The sequence below is a fragment of the Fistularia commersonii genome, chromosome 21 (genome assembly GCF_037954325.1).
Source record: "Fistularia commersonii isolate RoL2024-O1a breed Wild chromosome 21, RoL_Fcom_v1.0, whole genome shotgun sequence".
NCBI classification, from domain to species: Eukaryota; Metazoa; Chordata; class Actinopteri; order Syngnathiformes; family Fistulariidae; genus Fistularia; species Fistularia commersonii.
This window is the reverse complement of record NC_141304.1, coordinates 787718-808161: the sequence shown is the minus strand read 5'-3', so window position 1 is coordinate 808161 and position 20444 is coordinate 787718. Positions and strand designations below refer to the sequence as shown.

Genomic DNA, 20444 nt, shown 5'->3' with positions numbered 1-20444 from the left:
ATGTGTGTGTGTGTGTGTGTTTCTCTGTGTATTATGTGTGTATGTGTGTTTGTGTTTAAGTGTACATTATCTGTATATGCATGTGTGTTTGTGTGCGTATTTCAGTGTGCATTGTGTGTGTATGCATGTGTGTGTGTGTGTGTGTGTGTTTCAGTGTACATTGTGCGTATATGTATGTGTGTGTGTGTCTCAGAGTGCATTGTGGGTACATGCATGTGTGTTTGTGTATGTGTTTCAGAGTGCATTGTGTACATATGTATGTGTGTGTGTGTGTGTCTGTGTGAGAGAAAGACAGTAAAAAATCAGTACAGCGGTATGTGTGTGTGTTCCTTTCAGTGTGCATTGTGTGTATGTGTTTGTCTTTCTATCTCTGTGTGTGCGTGTGTGTGTGAGCTGGGACCGCTGTGTGAGACACAGTAAAAGATCAATACTGCGGTGTGTGTGTGTGTGTGTGTGTTTCAGTGTGTATGTATGTTTGTTTGTCCCCGTGTGTGCCTTTGTGTTGGTGTGTTTGTGTGTGTCTTTATGTCAGCTTGTCTGTTTGTCACTCTTTGTGTGTGTGTGTGTGTGTGTGTGTGTGTGTGTGTGTGTTGCTCCTCACCGATCCATGAGACCTCCAGGATCCTGGTCCTGGTCTTGAAGGGAACCACCAACTTCTGCCAGACCTGCTGTCAATCATCTGACTGAACACACACACACACATACCACACACTGACACACACAAAGGTGACAACAGGACGTAAACACACACACACACACACACAAATTTAAATGCCTACACCGATACACACAATCATACACACACACTGACAGACACAACTTAATATTGACAGCAAGACTTACTGACAGTAATATTGACACAAACCCACTCGCACATACACACACACATTGATATTCATACACACACACAGACGTTGAAACACACACACACACACACACACTGACAACAATTCATAATAACATTAACAGACAGACAGACACACACACACACACACACACACACACACACACTCACCCATTGAAATATATACACACACAGACAAACAAACTCACTCACATGCATGGATAAAGACACACACACACACGGACAAGACATAAATGCGCACACATGTTGAAATATGACCCACTAACACAAACATTAACACACAGACACACAAACTTACTCACTCACACACACACAGACACAGACACACACACACATACACACACACATAGAGACACTGCCACACAAATGCACACACACACATGTTGACATACCTAGCCATTAACACAAGGACACACACAAGGACACAGACATGGTGATGAGACAAACGCAAACGCACACACACACACACACACATTCATATAATTACACACTCACTCACATTTAAGTACACACACAAACTTGGAGAGGCTGACAGACAAACTCACTCGTACACACACACACACACACACACACACATAAATAAACACAGAGACACTGACAAACAAATGCGCGCACACACACACACACGTTGACATACCAACCATTAACACCACATTAACACACAGACACACAAACTCGCTCGTGCACATACACACACAGACACATAATGACAAGACAAATGCAAATGCACACACACACACACATTGATATACATACACACACACATTGAAGTACATACACACACACACACATAGAGATGCTGACACACAAACTCACTCGCACAAACACACACACACACACACACAAACACTCACAAGACATTAACGCACGCACACACACACACACACACACACACACATACACAGACACTGACACACAAACATACGTTTACAAACCAAGTTACTAACATAAACATTAACACACAGACACACAAAGTCACTTGTGCAACCAAACGCAGACACACACACACACACTGTAAAGACATGAACACGCACGCACACACACACACAGAAATACAAACGCATACGTAGAGACACTGACACACACACACACACACACACACGTTGACATACCAACCCACTCACATTAACAGACACATAAAAGCACTCACAGACACACACAGACACACACACTGGAAAGACACACACACACACACACATTGAAGTACATACACTCACAGATAGAGATGCTGACATACACACACACACACACACACGCACACGTTTACATACTAAGCCACTAACACAAACATTAACGCACAGACACACCAGCACACCCGTGCAACGAGACACAGACACACACACACTGACAAAACATAAACGCACGCATGCACACACACATTGAAATACATGGACACTCATAGAGACACTGACACACACACAGACACACACACACACACACACAGACACACACACACACACATTGAAATACATATACACTCATAGAGACACTGACACACAAACACGCACACACACATGTTGACATACCAACCCACTCACATTAACACACACACACACACACACACACACACAAAGGCCAAATCCCCTCCGATCAAATTGATTGTCAATCAATGTGTTTCAGCAGGATTATAACAGGTTAAAGAATGGGACGGGACCGGCAGCCAATCAGCAGGTGGGGGGGGCTGAAGGATCCCCAGCTGGATCAGGGAGACCCCAGAACCGGACCCCAGAACTGGACTCCCTTCCGCGACAGTCCTGGATCTGCTGCTAACGAGCTAATGGCTCCTAATTGCTCATTAAATGATCCTCGTTAACCGGGGCATCGTTTGACCCGACAATAAATGGATTAGGGTGTGCAAAAACTAGCATTCTTGACCCCCCCCTACTCAACATCCCATAATACTGCTAGCGTTGCCATGCAATACGTTCAGTGGCACGAATTGCGTGCGGTTGAATCATGTCAGTATACTGTTGTTACACTGCTATTACACCGCTATTACACCGCTATTACACCGCTATTACACCGCTATTACACCGCTATGACACGGCTATGACACTGCTATGACACTGTTATGACACTTATTGTGTAACTACTATATATTCTTTTATGAGTATGTGCAGCAGGGGCGCTACTACGGACCCAGTTGTGGCTTGGTCTCATGCTAAGCTAAAGCTACCCGCCACAGGTATGCTGCGCTCCTTGCGGTAGACATACAAGTCATTTATTACCTTTGTGAAATTACAACTTTCAAAGCGGTTTAGGTTCGATGTGCGCCAGCTCTGAATTCCAGGAAGTGGCGATGAGGATGAAGCTGCTCCTTCTGTTCGGTTTTAACGCTGGATGAACTTATAACTTATCTGGTTTCCGTCAGTGCCGGTTTAATGAGTAGCTGATCTGCTGACTATGATTAAACCGTTCCTCCATGGCTTCAAACAACTGGCTTGTCACACACACTGGCCTGGGACAGCGGACATGTTTCCCATGCCAACATTTAGTGCCCTGAGAATCCTATTAACATTTTGGCATTGCCTCAAAATTGCATGGATCGCTGGCTAATTAAGTTATAGCTTTAGGGGTGTATCTATTACTATTGCACTTCTTTAATTTGTAAGATCTTTATTCAATTTCAGCCTTGGCGGAGCAGCTACCTGCGCTGGCCACGCTCGCACTCAGCCCTTCTGGTGACTGCTATCAGTGTTTGGAGTTGCTATTACATAGCTATTACATAGCTATTACATAGCTATCAGCTTTAACAGGGTATTACATTGTTGTTAGCGGTCAGACTTAAAACCTTTTATCTGTTATCTGTTTTTTAAGTTAGATTTTATTTATCTGGTGCCGAATCGCAAGTTGTCTGATGACACCTTCCATGTCAAGGAGGTCTGGACCCCCTCTGTAAGAAGCCCAAGCTCTTAGAGACAGTGGTGAGGAGACCATGACCTCCCAGCTTCTGCCTCAACCAGAAATCGGTTATTACCTGGTTACCAGGTAAGTTGTCGAAAACATCTCAACCCTGCGCTTGCTGGTGAACTACCGATGAACTCCTGGGAGACGCCAAATGGATTGTTGGGCAGTCGAGGGGGTGGAGACCAAAGGAGTGAAGAACCATGCTAACAGGGACCTGATCACGGTTGGTTCTGCAGGGCGAGCTCTTGGAGGTACTCCCCTTCCCAAGGGCAACAACTCCTGCATCCCTGTGAACTTCAGAACAAGGCTGGCCCCTGAGTCCCTTGCACTGCCTGAAGTGCTACCTTACCGACCCATGGGTTCTCAAATTAACAGCCCTGAACATGTTCTTCCTGGTCTTCAACAGGTTCCCGGTCAACTTCCTAACCTGATCATGGTCTGCTTTGAATTCACATCACCTTTCAAACCTCCCTGAGGGAACATTTATCTCAGGCCACCTGGGGCTGGTCCATTAAGGGTGGCACAATTGGTGTTCTACACCCACCATCTACTGTTACTGCAAGTCCCCTTCTCCATCTAAAGAAATGCCCAATGGGCAGCTCCAAGGTCACCACCTCCACCTGGATCACTGCCTCCTCAGTTGGTCCCGACGAGGGTACCATTTGAGCACCGAAGCACCTGAGCAAGCAGGTCATAGATGGTCACATGATCGGAGGTCCCAGACAGATGTTTTAGCAGAACACCTGGAGAACAATCCCAGGGGCCTGAAGGACAGAGAAGGTTCTCCACAAACATGGTGCTGCAGAGAGAGCCGGACTGAACCAAACCATCTCACTGGAGGGTCACAAAGACAGACCAGAGCCTCCTTAGCCCATCTCTTCCACAAATACTCTACTTTTTCTTATATCATCCACTACAACAGTGACCTGTTGAAGGGATGTAAGCTGGCCTGGGTGGTGGTGGTGGGGATTGGAAAAGAGCTTCAAGCACTGGACTGCAGCCTCCCTGGCTTGTATAATCTTTCCTCCTAAACTAATCACTCCCCACTGCGTGCCCTAAGCAGATGGAGGGCAAACAGAACCTGAAGGGGGGGGTTATGTCTGGGTTTTCATGAACTGTGAGTACTCACAGGAGTGTTTGCTTGATCTGGGCAGTATTTTTGGATATTTGTGGACACAAATTAATAACTCCGTCACAGGTCTTGTGGCAGTTTGTAGTTTTGCACGACTTGGTTGACCTCCCTCGGTCGAAGGTGACTGAATCAGGCTGGTAGGATAAAGTAGTAATGTAGATGCAGTACATAGTACATGTGGAGTACAGCCACTTCTGTCTTCCACCATGTTCACATTTGGAAGTACCGCAGAGTATTTTAAGCATACAGGACAAGTGGAGGCAGTGCATGTCCATTTTTGAATACCTTTTCCTCCAGTGTGAGCCCTCTAGCTTCGGAGGGTAACGGATGGTCCGCTGATGTCCGGGTTGTAGCTCGGGGAAGGAAGTGACAAGCATGTGCACCCCGATGTTGCTTGGCTTCCTGGTTTCCAGGATGCTGTTGGCCAGCGTCACCTCCTGGATCTTCTTCAACAAGGGAATGGCCCCCTAGGTCCGGCAAGGTGGCCGTGCCCGCCTTCTTCTCTAAGAGCTCCTGAACAAACAGGAGGGTGTTGGAACGGTAGAGATACTGGGAATTCACCTTTCAAGCTGTTATTTTTTTGCACAAATTTCTCCACTCGGAGTTCTGTAGCACCGTCAGGATGGGCCGGATGGTAGGGGCTGAGACCCAGATATCCACCAGCAAGACAGAGGTGTTCTACGGCCCATGAGCAGCAGCAGCTGGACATGGACTTGTAGCCCTCGTAGCGGCACCAGGACAGTCTCCGCCCCCTTACTCAAAGGTCTCGGTTACCACGGTTCAACCGAGAAAGGCTTGTCTGCTGCCGGACACTCAAATATCGGACCTCCTTCAGAGAATGGACGTCAATAAATGCAGTGCCACTAAACACAACCAGACTGTAGTTTCTCAGCAGTCAACAGGCAGGAGTCCCTAGAACTGACCCCAACAACCTGGAGCCTGAACAAAAATCACCAATTCAAAGGAACCACGGTCATTTGTATGAGCTACCAGCGGTAAACATCTGTGAACTCAGGGAGCTCAGAAGGAGGTGGCAACTCCAGACGCCGGAGGACGGAAAATTCTCTGACGACAGCCTGTAAGACCAAAAAGATCCTCCTTGACTCGACAGCTCTGAAAATAATTCTAATTACCCCGGCGAGGGTGTTACCTAACAGGCGGTACGCCCAGACGCCGGGCCTGGATAGGGAAGGGTGATTGTACAGGAATGAATAAAGATTAGCTAAATACATGAGCATCTGATGACCGCTTTTCTGATTTGACATATTAACCTACAGAGCAGCTTATTCACCATTTCATTGGCAGCAGTTGATGTGTTTTGTTTAAAATAGCATATAAGCATTCTTTGCAGATACAAACTGTAGTATAGAAAAAAAGCACATATAAAAAAAAATCTCTTACCTTTACTTATAACTGAAGTCCATCCGCCGCTCCTTCTGAAGCATCCATAACTTGCTTGTAGAAGTCTTACTTATCTTTCTTCACTTTTAAAAGTCTCTCAATGGAAATCCTCACCAGTGAAGACAGTCGTCCTCGATCGTTCCTGTTCCGACTGAATGTTTTGGGTCTTTTCGGTGCCGAGAACGAGCGCTCTGGAACAGTGACCACCGGCTGGAGCAACTTTGTCGCCTCAGGAACAGTTTGAAGGAGATCCTTCAGGGCCAAAAAGTGGAGAAGCTGCCCAGGAGATTTATATTTGTGAGCTATACAGACCTATGACATTGGGGAAAAAAAAATAGCCGGATGGCTGCACTTGACTTGCTAACTGTTTACTGTAGCTTGCTAATGCTAATTCTATTATTCTGGAGCCGAGGAGTAAGAAAGACCCCTGGGATCAGCGGCGCCCCCTAACATGAGGCACCGACACTGCCTGCCTCACCTAATGCCTCTTCGTTTTATGATTACGAGAAACAAGTTACAGTTGTTGACGAGAACATCTGACATACATAGTCCGATGTTTAGTTAATATATTAAGTGTTTTTTTTTAATAGTGACTTCAGCAATACGGTCTGATTGCATAGCGTGCTAGCACAGTTAGCAGAATCATTGCACAATCCATAGTCCCTTCATATTTGACCTGTAAATGCGATTTTTTTTTTTTTTGCGATTTTGATAAAAAAATAACTAAAAATGGTGAAGCGACGTGGAAAATAACTTCACAGTATAAATCACTGGATAAATATAACCATTTAATTTAGTTTTTCATTTTGCATTTTGTTCTTCCCGTGATGACAGGTGAGGCCCGGCCTCCCCTGCCTCTACCGACGGGTCCCATCTAGAGCAGATGGGACCTGGTCTAAACCCCGGTCGGGTTTCAGCCCAGTATCTCCACCTGAGCAGGTTCCTTCAGACCCCCTGAGTTGCAACATGTGGGTTTTTAATCTTCTCAGCAACTTAGTTCAAACAAGATAGACATGACGTGAGGATCCGGTTGAAGGTGCGAGGGGAACAACCGGGGGTTCAGAGTCTCATCAAGGGTTCTTGGGGAAGAAGACGGGAAGGAGCTGAGAAGGTCACAACAAATGTAATGAGCCTGAATAGGAACGCATGAAAACGACGATATCGCAAGCTGATCCCAGTCGTGTTTTATTTGCCGATCCATAAAACAAACTGGCGTTTGTGTTTTCAGTATTGATGGACGTCCCCTTTCGATCGCCTCCCTGGTGTGCGAAAAAAAAAAAAACCCTGACCGAGAAAAAGCGCAATCGAGTCAAGGTTGCATCAGCAACACGCCGATGCCCCGGAGACCGATTTAAAAATCGAGGACGGAGGTGTAGATGGAAGTGACCCTCCTTAAACCCCTGTAAGCTGGAAGGCTGGAAATGACCCGATGGACAGAAGAGAAAGAAAAACATCAGCACACTTATCACTGTCACTTGAGAAAAGTTGATCATCATCTGGTGTTAAGATGATTTGCAGGCGGATTAGAGGAGAGCCTTCCTCTCAATCCCCATCTAATCCTGCGTTGAAGTGTATAAAACTGCGACTGGAGATCCACGAGCCGCGCTACACCTCCCCATTGCCTTGCAAGCTGCATGTGGTCCTCGCACTTTGAGAAAATGGAGAACGGCACCGAGGGCAAGAACTTCTACATCCCCTTGAACAACAGGACAGGGCTTGTCCGCAGTCCCTTCGAGTACCCTCAGTACTACCTCGGGGACCCCATCCTGTTCAAGCTGCTCGCCGCCTACATGTTCTTCCTGATCTGCACCGGGTTCCCCATCAACGCCCTGACTCTGGTGGTCACGGCGCAGAACAAGAAGCTCCGTCAACCTCTCAACTTCATCCTGGTCAACCTGGCGGTGGCCGGGCTCATCATGGTCTGCTTCGGATTCACCATCACCTTCGTAACCGCCATCAACGGCTACTTTATTTTCGGGCCGATGGGATGTGCCGTGGAGGGCTTCATGGCCACCCTCGGAGGTGAGAACGACGGCGGGCGGTTTTTGAATCGCGCGTCCGTTGCGACGCGATGGGTTGACCCAGGGTTTCTCTGCTTGCAGGACAAGTGGCTCTCTGGTCTCTGGTGGTCCTGGCTGTTGAGAGATACATTGTGGTGTGCAAACCCATGGGAAGCTTCAAGTTCACTTCCAGCCACGCCGGGGTCGGGGTCTTGTTCACATGGATCATGGCTCTTTCATGCGCCGCACCCCCTCTGGGCGGATGGTCCAGGTAAAAACACCACTCGTACCCCGAGTTCCAGTCAAAACCTGGACGTGACCCCGACTTTAAGGGAAGGTTTTTCTTTTAGTTGCAAGCCAGTGGAGCGTCTCTCTAAAGGTGCAGGTGTTTCTCAAATATCGAATATTCCACTGACTATGGATCCGCCTTTCTCAGGTACATCCCAGAGGGTCTGCAGTGCTCCTGTGGTCCAGACTACTACACTCTGGCTCCGGGCTACAACAACGAGTCCTACGTCATGTACATGTTCATCTGCCACTTCTGCGTCCCGGTCGGCACCATCTTCTTCACCTACGGCAGCCTGGTGCTCACCGTCAAAGCTGTAAGTGTCAGATGTACTTCAGAAGAAGCAGAAAACTATACTTCTTGAAGCACAAGTAGAGTTCGGCATGCAAAGCACTCCGATTTACTTCTGGATTGAACTTCACGTCTGACCTTTCTTATCCATCGCAGGCTGCAGCCCAGCAGCAGGAGTCAGAGTCCACTCAGAAGGCTGAGAGGGAGGTGACCCGCATGTGCGTCCTGATGGTGCTCGGCTTCTTGGTCGCCTGGACGCCGTACGCCAGCTTCGCCGCCTGGATCTTCTTCAACAAGGGAGCCGCCTTCTCGGCCACCTCCATGGCGATCCCCGCTTTCTTCTCCAAGAGCTCGGCCTTGTTCAACCCAGTCATCTACGTCCTGATGAACAAACAGGTGGGTGATATTCTCTGAAATCCCGGCGTGAACTTGCGAGTCGTCGTAGAAAATCTAAAAGGCTATTCTTGGTCCTTACGTAAGGAGACCGAGCAGCACAAGCTAATGCAGCGGTAGAACCCCCAAAATGAAGACCTGCACTGTACTCTCTTTAACACGACTGAACCAATCACTGCATCTCACCCTGATCAATTACAGCCTTAAATGATTTACGGTGCTTTATTGGCTCAAAGTAGATTCCCCATCGGAAAGCAGCTCAGAGCTGAGCTGTTGACCATTGAGGAGAAATTCAAGACAGAATTCTGATACCAAAGTCCCGGGAGGAAGCTTCCCCCGACTGTTTAATCAATAACGAAGGACCCGGGTGTTCATGAATTGCGTCACGATGTGGACATCCTGACAAAGGACGGTAGACTGAGTATGGATGCTCGCGGGACGGCGGGGGTGAAAGAGGTTAATAGTGTCTGGCTGAGAGGCAGACGGGGGTAATTAAAGGGGCAGAACCTCTGACCTCCCTGAGCCGGTACAGAAGCACAGAGCGAAATAGAAAGGAACTTTTGCCGGTGGAGTCTGATGTTGAAGGGTCCAAAGAGAAGTAGACTCGTACCTTGAGAGATGATTTTTTTTGGACTGGACGTTCACTTTTTTACCATTTCCTCCAGTCGTAGCAGAAGTGTTTGCTACTCTTTGGATCTCCTCCCGATACCAAGGGTTCCCACAGGGAACGTTCACTCAGGCTTTAAAATAATGACGTGGACTCCCGTATTTTGGCTACCAGTGGAGTTGCGCCCTTGTGGCCACTGGAAGGTTTAAGCTGCTCCTGCATTAGCTTAGCTCCTCAGCGGGAGAAGTCAAAGAGATCCTTCAAACCGGAGACATTAAGCTACCGGTTCTTAAGTTGCCGATAAACAGTTACTGGTAGAAACTAAATAAAGTTGGCTCCAGAAGCAGCTTGCTTTTAAGAGGAAGATATCCCTGCCTGGTTCTTGCCTCCTAACTTTTACCCTTTCCCACTTCCAGTTCCGTAACTGCATGCTGAGCACTATTGGTATGGGCGGCATGGTGGAGGACGAGACCTCGGTATCTACCAGCAAGACAGAAGTCTCTTCAGTCTCCTAAGGATAATCACGTCTTCCTCCCCGATGTCTTGCTGATCCTCAACCGGGATCCACAAAGTGAGGCGTCTTCTCTGCGACAAACGGACACGAAACCACGATCACAGCCGAAACCGTCCTTCACCCGGTCTCTTGGATCTCTTGGACAGAAAAACGCAAGGAACCACGAGTCCCGACGGCGGTAACCGACACTCGCGGCGTGTTTGGATGGACAAATGGGCAATGTGTGTGTGAGTGTGTGTGTTTGCCGGCCTCTGCCGGGATGCTCTGTAAATATTTTGTAAACAAAAGAGTGTAGACAAAGGGTTATTAAATGCATGCATGAAAAGACTGGTTTGATCATTTCACCCTGGACCTGCTGAGCAGAAGATCCCCAGAACCCACAACCCTTGAACAAGGACGCAGTGATAGTACTCTCCTACACATGGGTACTTCACGTTTGTCCAGGGCGCGACTGAAAGGGGATAGACAAGTGTCGGGACCAAGAAATAGAAAGGAGTCGACCACCGACACTATGTGCTGCTACTATGGAAACCAGGGACACCATGTGACTGTGAAACATTTTACCACGGCGGACGAAAGCGTTCCTAGGTTTATCGTTCGCTGATTGGCGGTAGTTGGGTCCTCCTGGGTCCACGTCGAGGGGGTTTGGACCGCAGGGGTCAGACAATTAGCTTTTAATCTTTATCCGGTCACTCTAAGCTGCTGTGGTTTCCCAACATTAGCTCACCGTCTGACCTCAGAGCTTCAAGGCTCAAACCTCAAAACCGAGGGTTCCTCCAGATCGTCTGGACCTCAGACCCCACCGGTTCCCGTGTTCTCGCAGATCGGTCATCGATAAACGGCGTCGAAATGAAGTCGGACCTTGTGGACCAGCTGATCGGGGGCCGATAAACACCAAGGCTAATCTCCGACACCGACCCCTTGTCTGAGCTCTGCAGATTTCTCGTCCCTCAGTACAACTGCTGCTCCCTTTTCTTTTTCGTTTTCATTTCAAACCTTTTGGCCATCGTGACCGTCCAGGTACTTCATCACCACCGGTGACCAACTCCCCGGTCACTGGCGGGTCTCCAAAAAGGACGACACAAAAGAACTGGTGTTCTCTGTCTTTGAGGAGGGTGATTCTTCACAAAGACAAGTAAAAGAAGATGCACCCGCCCCCTAAACACTTGCTGGACCAGCTGCCGATCTGGGAAAATCACGACGTCCCCTAATTTGACGGGAACGTAAGAAGAAGCCAGCAACCGTGCACGTGCACAGCCCTTTTCCTGTTGGTCACATGATCTGCTTTGGAGGCGAGGGCTGATCCATGCTGACGTCACCTTCTGCTTGTACTTCACGTCGCCATGCTTGTGAAGCATGATACCCACTGGGGGGCACTGCAGAGTTCATGTCCAGGTTCCCGAGGGGAAACCCAAGGAGGTGAAACTACAGAAGGGAACAAGACCTGAGGTAAGCTCCAAGGCGGAATTAATGAATGAATGATGGGATTTTCTTTTTTCCTCCAGGCTGGGGAGAAATCGCCATAAGCCGTAGCCACGCAACCAGGAATGGTGCCAAGTTGGTGAAGCATAACCATGGTTGAAGGTCATGTTGGTATGTATGACCCCTGTACTCACACACAAACTCTGGTTACTTTCGCTTCCCTGGAGGGGTCACTATTAGTGGCTAGTTACAATGTTCGCTTGTTAGCTCTTTATCCTGTTAGCCGCTAACTGTTCCTGGCAGCCACAGTAAGCTTCAGCATCACCGGCACTGACAACAGGCCAAAAGGTGGAGCCAATGCTCTCCAGAACATCTGGGGAATGTTGCGTATACGTAGCCTAGGGAAGCAGAAAAGAAGCAGTGCCACCAGGACTCGTAGGGTAACTTGAACACCTGCCTTGAACCCTCCAAAGGCCACTGCAAGTGGTTAAACAACAAAAACAAAAGGTTTTAGAATGTTGCACAGACAGAAGCATGCCATGTTGGAAACATACCGGCATGGAAAGGTGTGGATTTATAGCATACAATCGATAAAGTGGCTCCAGGAAGCCAGTTTATCATTGTGACCCCTCACATGGAAAACTCTGGTTTCTTATCTCACAAACAGGAATTTGTCTCCCAACATCTCGGCCCTTCGATCAACCCCTCTCCTGGATCCAGGATCGGAAGTTGAAAGACTCGGGGGGGCCAGGCGACCCAGTCGGATCAAATTGCTGAATCGCTTGTAAAAAGAGGCCAGGAGCGACGGGACGACTGAGAGAAAATGACCGAGGATGGGAGAATCGACGTGAAGAGGGTAGGTGAGAACAATCGGGGTGGGGAATGGATGAATGTATCAATTGAGAAAAATGGATAATTTGTCAGCGATGACACTGAAAAGTAAAGATTTGCTCATACGTCCATCTGGATACATATTTTTAAGAGAAATAAGTGGCCCATGAGAATTGGATGGAGATGCAAAGTACATGCATTGTAGGGATCCTAATAATGTAAAACATCTAAGGAGATGGAAAAATAACGAGTTCTCTGGAAACCCTCCTAATGAAGATTATTTGAAATTAGTTATTAAATGACCCTAAAGGACCATAAAAAGAGACATGGAGTGGAAACAACAAGCGAATCCAAGAAAACGAGGGGGCAAGAAATGGGGATGCCGCTCAAGTCTACAGGCTAGACTGAGGAAACTCATGACCACCACCAGATTGATCCCCCCCAAAATGGATGGATGGGAATGAAACATTGCTTTCAACAGCTTCTTGCGGAACTGCAAGGTTATTGTAATCACAGAGGCAGGGCTTCATCCACTTCCAACTGTCATTCTCAGCACATTCCTGCAGATTCCTCACGGAGGATACAGCGCAGATACTCATCCAGGCACTCGTCATCTCTGGTCCAGACTACCGCAACTCCCTCCTTGCCGGTTGCCCAGCGCTGACCTTCAGGCCTCTTGAGCTTCTTCAGAAAGCAACGGCTCACCTGGTGTTCAACCGTCCCAAATTCTCCAACACAACTACCCTTCTTGTGTCCCTTCACCGGCTCTTGGTAAGTTCAAGACCCTGGTGCTCGCCTACCGGGCGCTGAATGGGACGGCCCTGTCTTATCTCCAGGATATGGTCAAGCCACATGTCCCTACCCGTCCCCTCCGATCTGCCACCTCCGGGCGACAGTCCACCCCATCACTTAGAGCCCCCACCTGTTGATCAAACCGGTCTCGGCTCCTCGGTCAGAACAGCGGGGTCGCTGCCCATCTTTCGCCGTGAGCTGAAAACATACCTCTTCACCAAGAGCTACCCCACTAATCGCACTTAGCCCCCAACTGGCCCCCAGAAAAACAAAACAAACAAAAAAAAAACATGAAATGAATGTATGTATATGGTTCTGAAATGGCTATTTGGTTGAGTGTTCACTTCTGGTTTCCGACTACTGGTACTTCAGATCTTTGGTGACTGAACGGCACTTTTTGTGAGTCACTTTGGATAAAAGCGTCTGCCAAATGACTGTAATGTAATGTAATGCTTACCGAGGCGACCCTCGCTCGGTCTGAACAGCCCTGCCTGAACCTCAAGCCCACCTACACTACCCTCTGCAGGACATCAACAACTCAAACAAAGACAATACAAACCTGGAACGAAGGAGCTCTTTCTTAGCTACGGGACAGTTCTTTCCGGACACGGGAGTACATATTCTGCCACCACAAAACTTCAGGAATATACAGACACGATACTGGAATACAAACTCTGAGACTGTAAAAAAAAACAGATCAGGGTCTTTCCAAAGCAAAAACATGGATGATCAGTGAAGTCTGGATCCTTCTCAAAAACCATGACTTCACCTTCAGATGGGAGAACAAGACTCTGCGCAGCTTGGCCAGGTCCCAACTGAGAAGACGGATTAAAGATTACATTACAGTCATTTAATGTAAGACGCTTTTATCCAAAGCGACTTATAAATAATGCAATTCAGTAACCGAAGATCCAAAGTACCGGTAGTTGTTATTCAGAAGTCACCACTCTGCCAAATAACCATCTCAAAACCAAATGCATACATACAATAATTTCTTTGTTGTTTTTTTTTTGGTGCTATTAGTAGGGTAGTGCTTGGTGAAGAGATACGTTTTCAGCTCACGGCAGAAGATAGGCAGCGACCCCGCTGCCCATCTTTTCTGGGAGTTCGTACCACCACTGAGGAGCCGAGACCGAGAAGAGCCGAGGCCGGTTCGATTGGCAGTCGGGGGCTCGGAGTGATGGGGTGGACGGGTGGCGGAGTGGACGGGTAGGGACATGTGGCCTGACCACATCCTGAGGATAAGATGGGGCTGTACCATTCACCGCCTGGTAGACGAGGACCAGGATCTTGGACTTGATGCAGGAGGCTACCAGGAGCCAGTGAAGGGACATAAGAAGGGGAGTGTGTGGGAGAATTTGGGACGGTTGAACACCAGGTGAGCCGTTACTTTCTGAAGTAGCTCAAGAGGCCTGAAGTTCAGCGCTGGGCAACCGGCAAGGAGGGAGTTGCAGCAGTCCAAATGAGAGATGACTAGTGCCTGGATGAGTATCTGCAACGTATCCTCCGTGAGGAATCTGTGGATCTTCCTGACGTTGTGAAGGAGGAATCTGCAGGAACGTGCGACTTCTGCGACGTTTGCTGAGAACGACAGTTGGTTGTCTAGGACCACACCCAGGTTTCTCGCAGTTGTGGTCGGTCTTACCACAGTGTTGTCGATGGTGACGGCCAGGTTTCTATGCGGACAACCTTTCCCTTGGAGAAAGAGCAGCTCAGTCTTGTCTAGGTTGAGCTTCAGATGGTTAGTTGCCATCCATTTTGAGATGTCGGACAGGCAAGCTGGGATTCGGGTTTCCACCTGTGTGTCTGACGGAGGGAAGGACAGGATCTGCTGTGGGTCATCAGCATAGCAGTGGTAGGAGAAGCCATGGGAGCGAATGACAGAACCAAGCGATGCTGTGTACAGGGAGAGGAGGGCCTGGAACCGAACCTTGCCGAATTGGCATACAAAAGGATCTTAGCAGGACCCCTTTACAGACAAGGACCCAAAGAAGATATGGTGGGGTATCAACCACATCACCAACTACACAAGCAACAAGCAAACAACTGTAAGGACCGATGGCATGCTAGCAAAGGATCTCAACTGTTTCTTCACCCACTTTAAGGCTCTCAGACCCTCAACAGGTCCACAAACAGACCCACCAGCAAACACATGCACACCACTTCCTCAAAACGAGACACTGTCAGTCCAGGAACATGCGATGAGTCAAGGTGCTGAGGACAGCGAACCCCAGGAAAGCAACTGGCCCAGCAACTGGGGGGTACTTGCAAGACTTGCAAGCATGAACAGACGAGGAGCTCATTGGTGTCTTCACTTCAATCTTAAACCTGTCACTGTCACAAGCTATCGACCCTCTACGCCTGAAGTCGTCCACCATAATCCATGTCCCCAAAAAGCCGTCAGCCTCAATGTCTGCAGACCCGTTGCAGTCGGGTTTGTCCCTGTTAACCTTGTTCAAGATGAAGTAGGGCCACCAGAGGACGCAGGAGTTAAACCTGGAGATCGGGTGTTTGTTAAGATCATCCAAACTGGTGTAGTCCAAGATGGGAGGGCCAACACCAGGTACTACAAGCCACCCGCACCACAGTAAATATAGCTGAGAGACCCTTTTGGATCCACTCATCGGGAAAGAATTGTCAGGATGAACTGGAACTACAGACACAAAGGGGACCCTGGACAGTCACATGAAGGGTCATCTCAAACCTGGACAGTTTCAACTTCTTCTCTGCCAACCGCTTTCTCTGTATACACTCCTGCACTTCCTCATTCCACCACCAAGTCTCCTTATCTACTTTCCTTCCAGATGACACACCAAGTACTCTTCTACCTGTCTCCCTTATAACACTAGCTGTAGTTGTCCAATCATCTAGAAGCTCTCCCTGACCACCCAGACCCTTTCTCAACTCCTCCCTGAAAACCATGCAACACTCCTCCCTTTTCAGCTTCCACCACTTTGTCCTCTTGATCCTACTTGTCACCAGAGTCATCCAACAAACCACCATCCTGTGCTGTCTGGGTACACTCTCAACTACAACTACTTTGCAGTCCAGTAAATATAGCTGAGAGACCCTTTTGGATCCACTCATCGGGAAAGAATTGTCAGGATGAACTGAAACTATAGACAGAAAGGGTACCCTGGACAGTCACATGAAGGGTCATCTCAAACCTGGACAATTTCAACTTCCGACTCTTACAAAAGAATCACTACTTACGGAACTGCCATGTTCTCCTGGAAGTTGGTTCAGGGGTGGACGGACCCAGACTCCAGCACCCCTGTAGGTTGTCAGGCATTAGAGGAATGGATCGGTAGGTCAAACGGGCGCTTGTTCTAAAGTCACCAAATAACCGTCACTGCAGGAAATCCCCTTGCCCGGGTACAAGCGGTGAGAAAATTCAGATTGTCTCGAGACTACAACTGCTTCCACTGATCTATGGTGGTTGTGCAGTGAACAAAAACTCCATGCACACCTGCCTTCTGATTAGACAGGAAGCCGTGCTCTGGTGCAGCTCCTCATGCACTTTCTGCTATTCCCTGTAGAGGGCCTCATTCGTTGATCTCAACACTACATTTTCAACAAGCTGTCAACACCACTCTGACAACAGAGCATACATCAGTACCATTGAACCAGGAACCAAATCTCAGGAAGGATCCAATAGATGCTTTTCTGATGGGCGACAACAAATACAAACGTGCACTGGATAAACGATCGATACTGTAAACAACAGCGATTCTATGCGAGGAGGGGAATTACTGAACACCTCGATCAAGGCTTGGCAAACAGAATGGCCTTGGACATGTTGCTGGCCAAAGAGGGAGCTGGAAAAGGTTCAAACTTATTGTTTGGGGAGCTTCACCTGTGCTTTCTATGGGTGAACATCACTGTCTGAAGAATTTGCTGCAAATTCTGGCAGGTACAACAGCAAAAGCTGCATACCCACGAGTGAGACTTGCAAAGACAGAAGCACTTGCAAGGATGTAGAGCATACAACTTGCAAACTGGGAGGCCAGTCTTGCATTGTGCTGTAGTTAGTGCTCTGTATGACCCCTTGCAAGCAAAACCATGTGGGAGCTATTCTCACATTCCGCCATTCTCTTAAAGGGTTACTTTAAGACACCAATCTGTCCTGAGGTGTGACCGAGAGAGTGAATGCCTGGAGGTCCCCATGTGACCCTGTGATTGACGGCTAATCTGTCCGGGCCTCGGTCCCGCCTCTTGTGTAAAGTAAGCTGGGATTGGCTCCTGAGCCCCGAGGGTCTGTTAGCGGATCACATAAGATGCTGTCTTTTATTTACAGTACAAAATGGCTCCGATGCGGAGCAGGTGACTTGTTTCCCATCCCGTCTCTTGTTTATCTTCACGTCTCTTCTTCACCTGTACCCCTGAACCCCTTATTGCTATCTGGAGCCGACAAGCAGCCCCCACCCCCTCGCTATCCCTCGCTAACTGGATTTAATCCAGCCGACTCCAACCGTGAGGTTAAGGTTACGGCGAGTCAAGTTAGCGCCGGTGCGCGCCGCCGCCCCTTGTGGACGGCGAGGGGACTCGGCGTAAGAAGGGAAAGAAGGGAGTGACACCGCACAGTTTCATGCATGCATTTATTTATCTATGCTAAAATAAATATATACAATGTTTACAGTTCATGACGACCACCTCTGCAAGTGACAAAAATAGACATTTGTAGTTGTATGTATTGTCTCATTGCAAAAATTCAGTATAAAATATGTTCCCGCTGATAAAGAAAAACAAAAGACCTGTTTAGAAAATGCTGCGCGCAGATTCAGTGTTTAGCGAATGAGTCAAAGAACTGACGGCGACACGAGCTTGCGTTCGCAGGCTTCCGCGGGACTGAAGGGGGTCGAGGTTTTCCGGCGTCCTCCGGAAAACAGGCGGGCTTTTGCCTGTTCTCGTCGAGGAGCGCCGGGGATCCCGGAGACACCGGAAGGGAAAACGTCCGGGGATATAAAATCATGCTCAGGAGACGGGGGACGCGTCCGTCGCAGGCATCCGTCGTGGCCGTCGCTTTCTGGGTCGGGTCTCGATGGTTTTGCATTGTCATGTTTTTTGTTTTTTTTTTCCTTTCTTTTTTTTTTTTTTTTTTGTTTTTTGCTTCTCAATGACGCTGTTAATTCATGTCCATTTGCTGCAGAAAAGATGGCTGACTTGTCTCCGTTTGTAGATCTCCGTTTAAGAATCAGTAAGACATCAGGGAGGAGGATGTAATTATCCTTGTGATACAGAGGAGACTTCTGTCTTGCTGGTTGATACCGAGGACTCGTCCTCCACCATGCCGCCCATGCCGATGGTGCTCAGCATGCAGTTACGGAACTGGAACGAGGAGTGAGAATGACATTGAAACATCGGGTCCTGCTGGATCCCGGTGGCCGGGAACCGGCAAACGGGCAAAGGGATACGGCTCGGAGACGGGCGTACCTGTTTGTTCATCAGCACGTAGATGACGGGGTTGTACAGGGCAGAACTCTTGGCGAAGAAGGCGGGGATGGCGGCGGTCAGGGCGGTGAAGGCGGATCCCTTGTTCATGAAGATCCAGCCGGCGAAGGAGGCGTAGGGAACCCAGGCCACCAGGAAGCCGAAGACCATCAAGATGCACATGCGTGTCACCTCCTTCTCGGCCTTCTGGGTGGACTCCGACTCCTGCTGTTGGGCTGCAGCCTGGCGGACGGACAAAGAGAAACCATCAGCACCGGTGGCGGCGGCGGCGGCGGCGGCGGCAACTCGACACAAAGTAGAACTCAACCCACCGCTTTGACTGTCAGCACCAGGCTGCCGTAGGTGAAAAAGATCAGGAAGACGGGGATGAAGAAGTGGACGACGAACATGTACATGACGTATGATTCGTTGTTGAAGCCTGGAGCCAGGGTGTAGTAGTCAGGACCGCAGGAGCACTGCATGCCCTCCGGGAGGTACCTAAAGGGGGGACGTAAATACACCGGATCCGTCACCTAATCCCTTCTTTCCGCAATTCGTCCCCATCCGACCCCAGGCCGGGAGTCTACCGAGCACGAGAGCCTACCTGGACCATCCGAAGAGGGGGGGCCCGGCGCAAGCGAAAGCCATGACCCATGTGAAAAAGACGCCGGCGGCTGCGTGCGTCCCTGTGAACTTGAAGCTGCCCATGGGTTTGCAGACCACGATGTACCTCTCCACGGCCAGGACCACCAGAGACCAGAGAGCGACCTCACCTGCGGAGAGAGGAGTCGATGTATTAACCCGGCAGGAAACGTCTTTGTTTTGTCACCGGCGACTGTCCGCTCGCGGCGACTCACCTCCCAGCGTGGCCATGAAGCCCTCGACGGCGCAGGCGGTCGCCCCCAGGATGAAGTAACCGTTGACGGCGGAGGTGATGGTGATAGTGAAGCCGAAGGCGCACATGATCAGCCCGGCCACGGCCAGGTTGACCAGGATGTAGTTGAGAGGTTGCCGCAGCTTCTTGTTCTGAGCTGTGACCAACAACGTCAGCCCGTTGATGGGGGTTCCGGTGCAGATCAGGAAGAACATGTAGGCGGCGAGCAGCTTGAACATGATAGGATCGGCTAGGTAGTACTGCGGGTACTCGAAGGGACTTCTGACGATCCCTGTCCTGTTGGACATGGGGATGTAGAAGTTCTTCCCCTCTGTGCCATTGGGCTCGATTCCTCCGTCCCAAGCCATTTCTGGATGTGCTGCTCTTCTACTGAGTGCCTTCGCCGGGAGAAATCCAAGAGTGGCGGTGGACAGGTTGGGGACGGCAGAGGAGCGTTTTTATACCTCTTGACTAAACTGACCTCCAAATTGGCGGAACAAGATTACAGGATTGGGAGGTAGTGCATAAGTCAGAGGAGGTGAGTAATTAATCTTAACACCGGATAAACACCCATGCAAGTGCTTTCCTCTGCGGCGAGAGATCTGAAGGAGTTGTCTTTATCCCAAATTAAAAATGGGGACAAAGTTCAACAACCGGGGGTTTGGCTCCCTAATCCGCATGCTTGAAGGTAAAGACCCA

General features: G+C 49.1%; 2 protein-coding genes across 2 annotated transcripts; one reads left to right on the top strand and one right to left on the bottom strand.

The window, feature by feature from the left end:
* Positions 1-7896: 7896 nt before the first annotated feature.
* On the top strand, positions 7897-10721 carry LOC147221863 (green-sensitive opsin). The gene is made up of 5 exons (XM_086168551.1): positions 7897-8327; positions 8408-8576; positions 8742-8907; positions 9039-9278; positions 10299-10721. Exons 1-5 carry the CDS (start codon positions 7940-7942, stop codon positions 10395-10397), a joined length of 1062 nt encoding a protein of 353 aa, XP_086024677.1. The 5' UTR covers positions 7897-7939; the 3' UTR covers positions 10398-10721.
* A 7775-nt stretch (positions 10722-18496) lies between these two features.
* Positions 18497-20197, bottom strand: LOC147221862 (green-sensitive opsin-like). The gene is made up of 5 exons (XM_086168550.1): positions 19729-20197; positions 19476-19644; positions 19204-19369; positions 18875-19114; positions 18497-18769 (listed from the first exon to the last, which is right to left on the bottom strand). Exons 1-5 carry the CDS (start codon positions 20111-20113, stop codon positions 18665-18667), a joined length of 1065 nt encoding a protein of 354 aa, XP_086024676.1. The 5' UTR covers positions 20114-20197; the 3' UTR covers positions 18497-18664.
* Positions 20198-20444: the final 247 nt, after the last annotated feature.

Coding starts and splice junctions, on each gene's coding strand:
- LOC147221863 (XM_086168551.1), top strand. CDS start 7,940: ATGTGGTCCTCGCACTTTGAGAAAATGGAGAACGGCACCGAGGGCAAG. Junction 8,328..8,407: donor CTTCATGGCCACCCTCGGAG/GTGAGAACGACG, acceptor CTCTGCTTGCAG/GACAAGTGGCTCTCTGGTCT. Junction 9,279..10,298: donor ACGTCCTGATGAACAAACAG/GTGGGTGATATT, acceptor TCCCACTTCCAG/TTCCGTAACTGCATGCTGAG.
- LOC147221862 (XM_086168550.1), bottom strand. CDS start 20,113: ATGGCTTGGGACGGAGGAATCGAGCCCAATGGCACAGAGGGGAAGAAC. Junction 19,370..19,475: donor CCCCTCTTCGGATGGTCCAG/GTAGGCTCTCGT, acceptor TCCCCCCTTTAG/GTACCTCCCGGAGGGCATGC. Junction 19,115..19,203: donor TGGTGCTGACAGTCAAAGCG/GTGGGTTGAGTT, acceptor TCCGTCCGCCAG/GCTGCAGCCCAACAGCAGGA.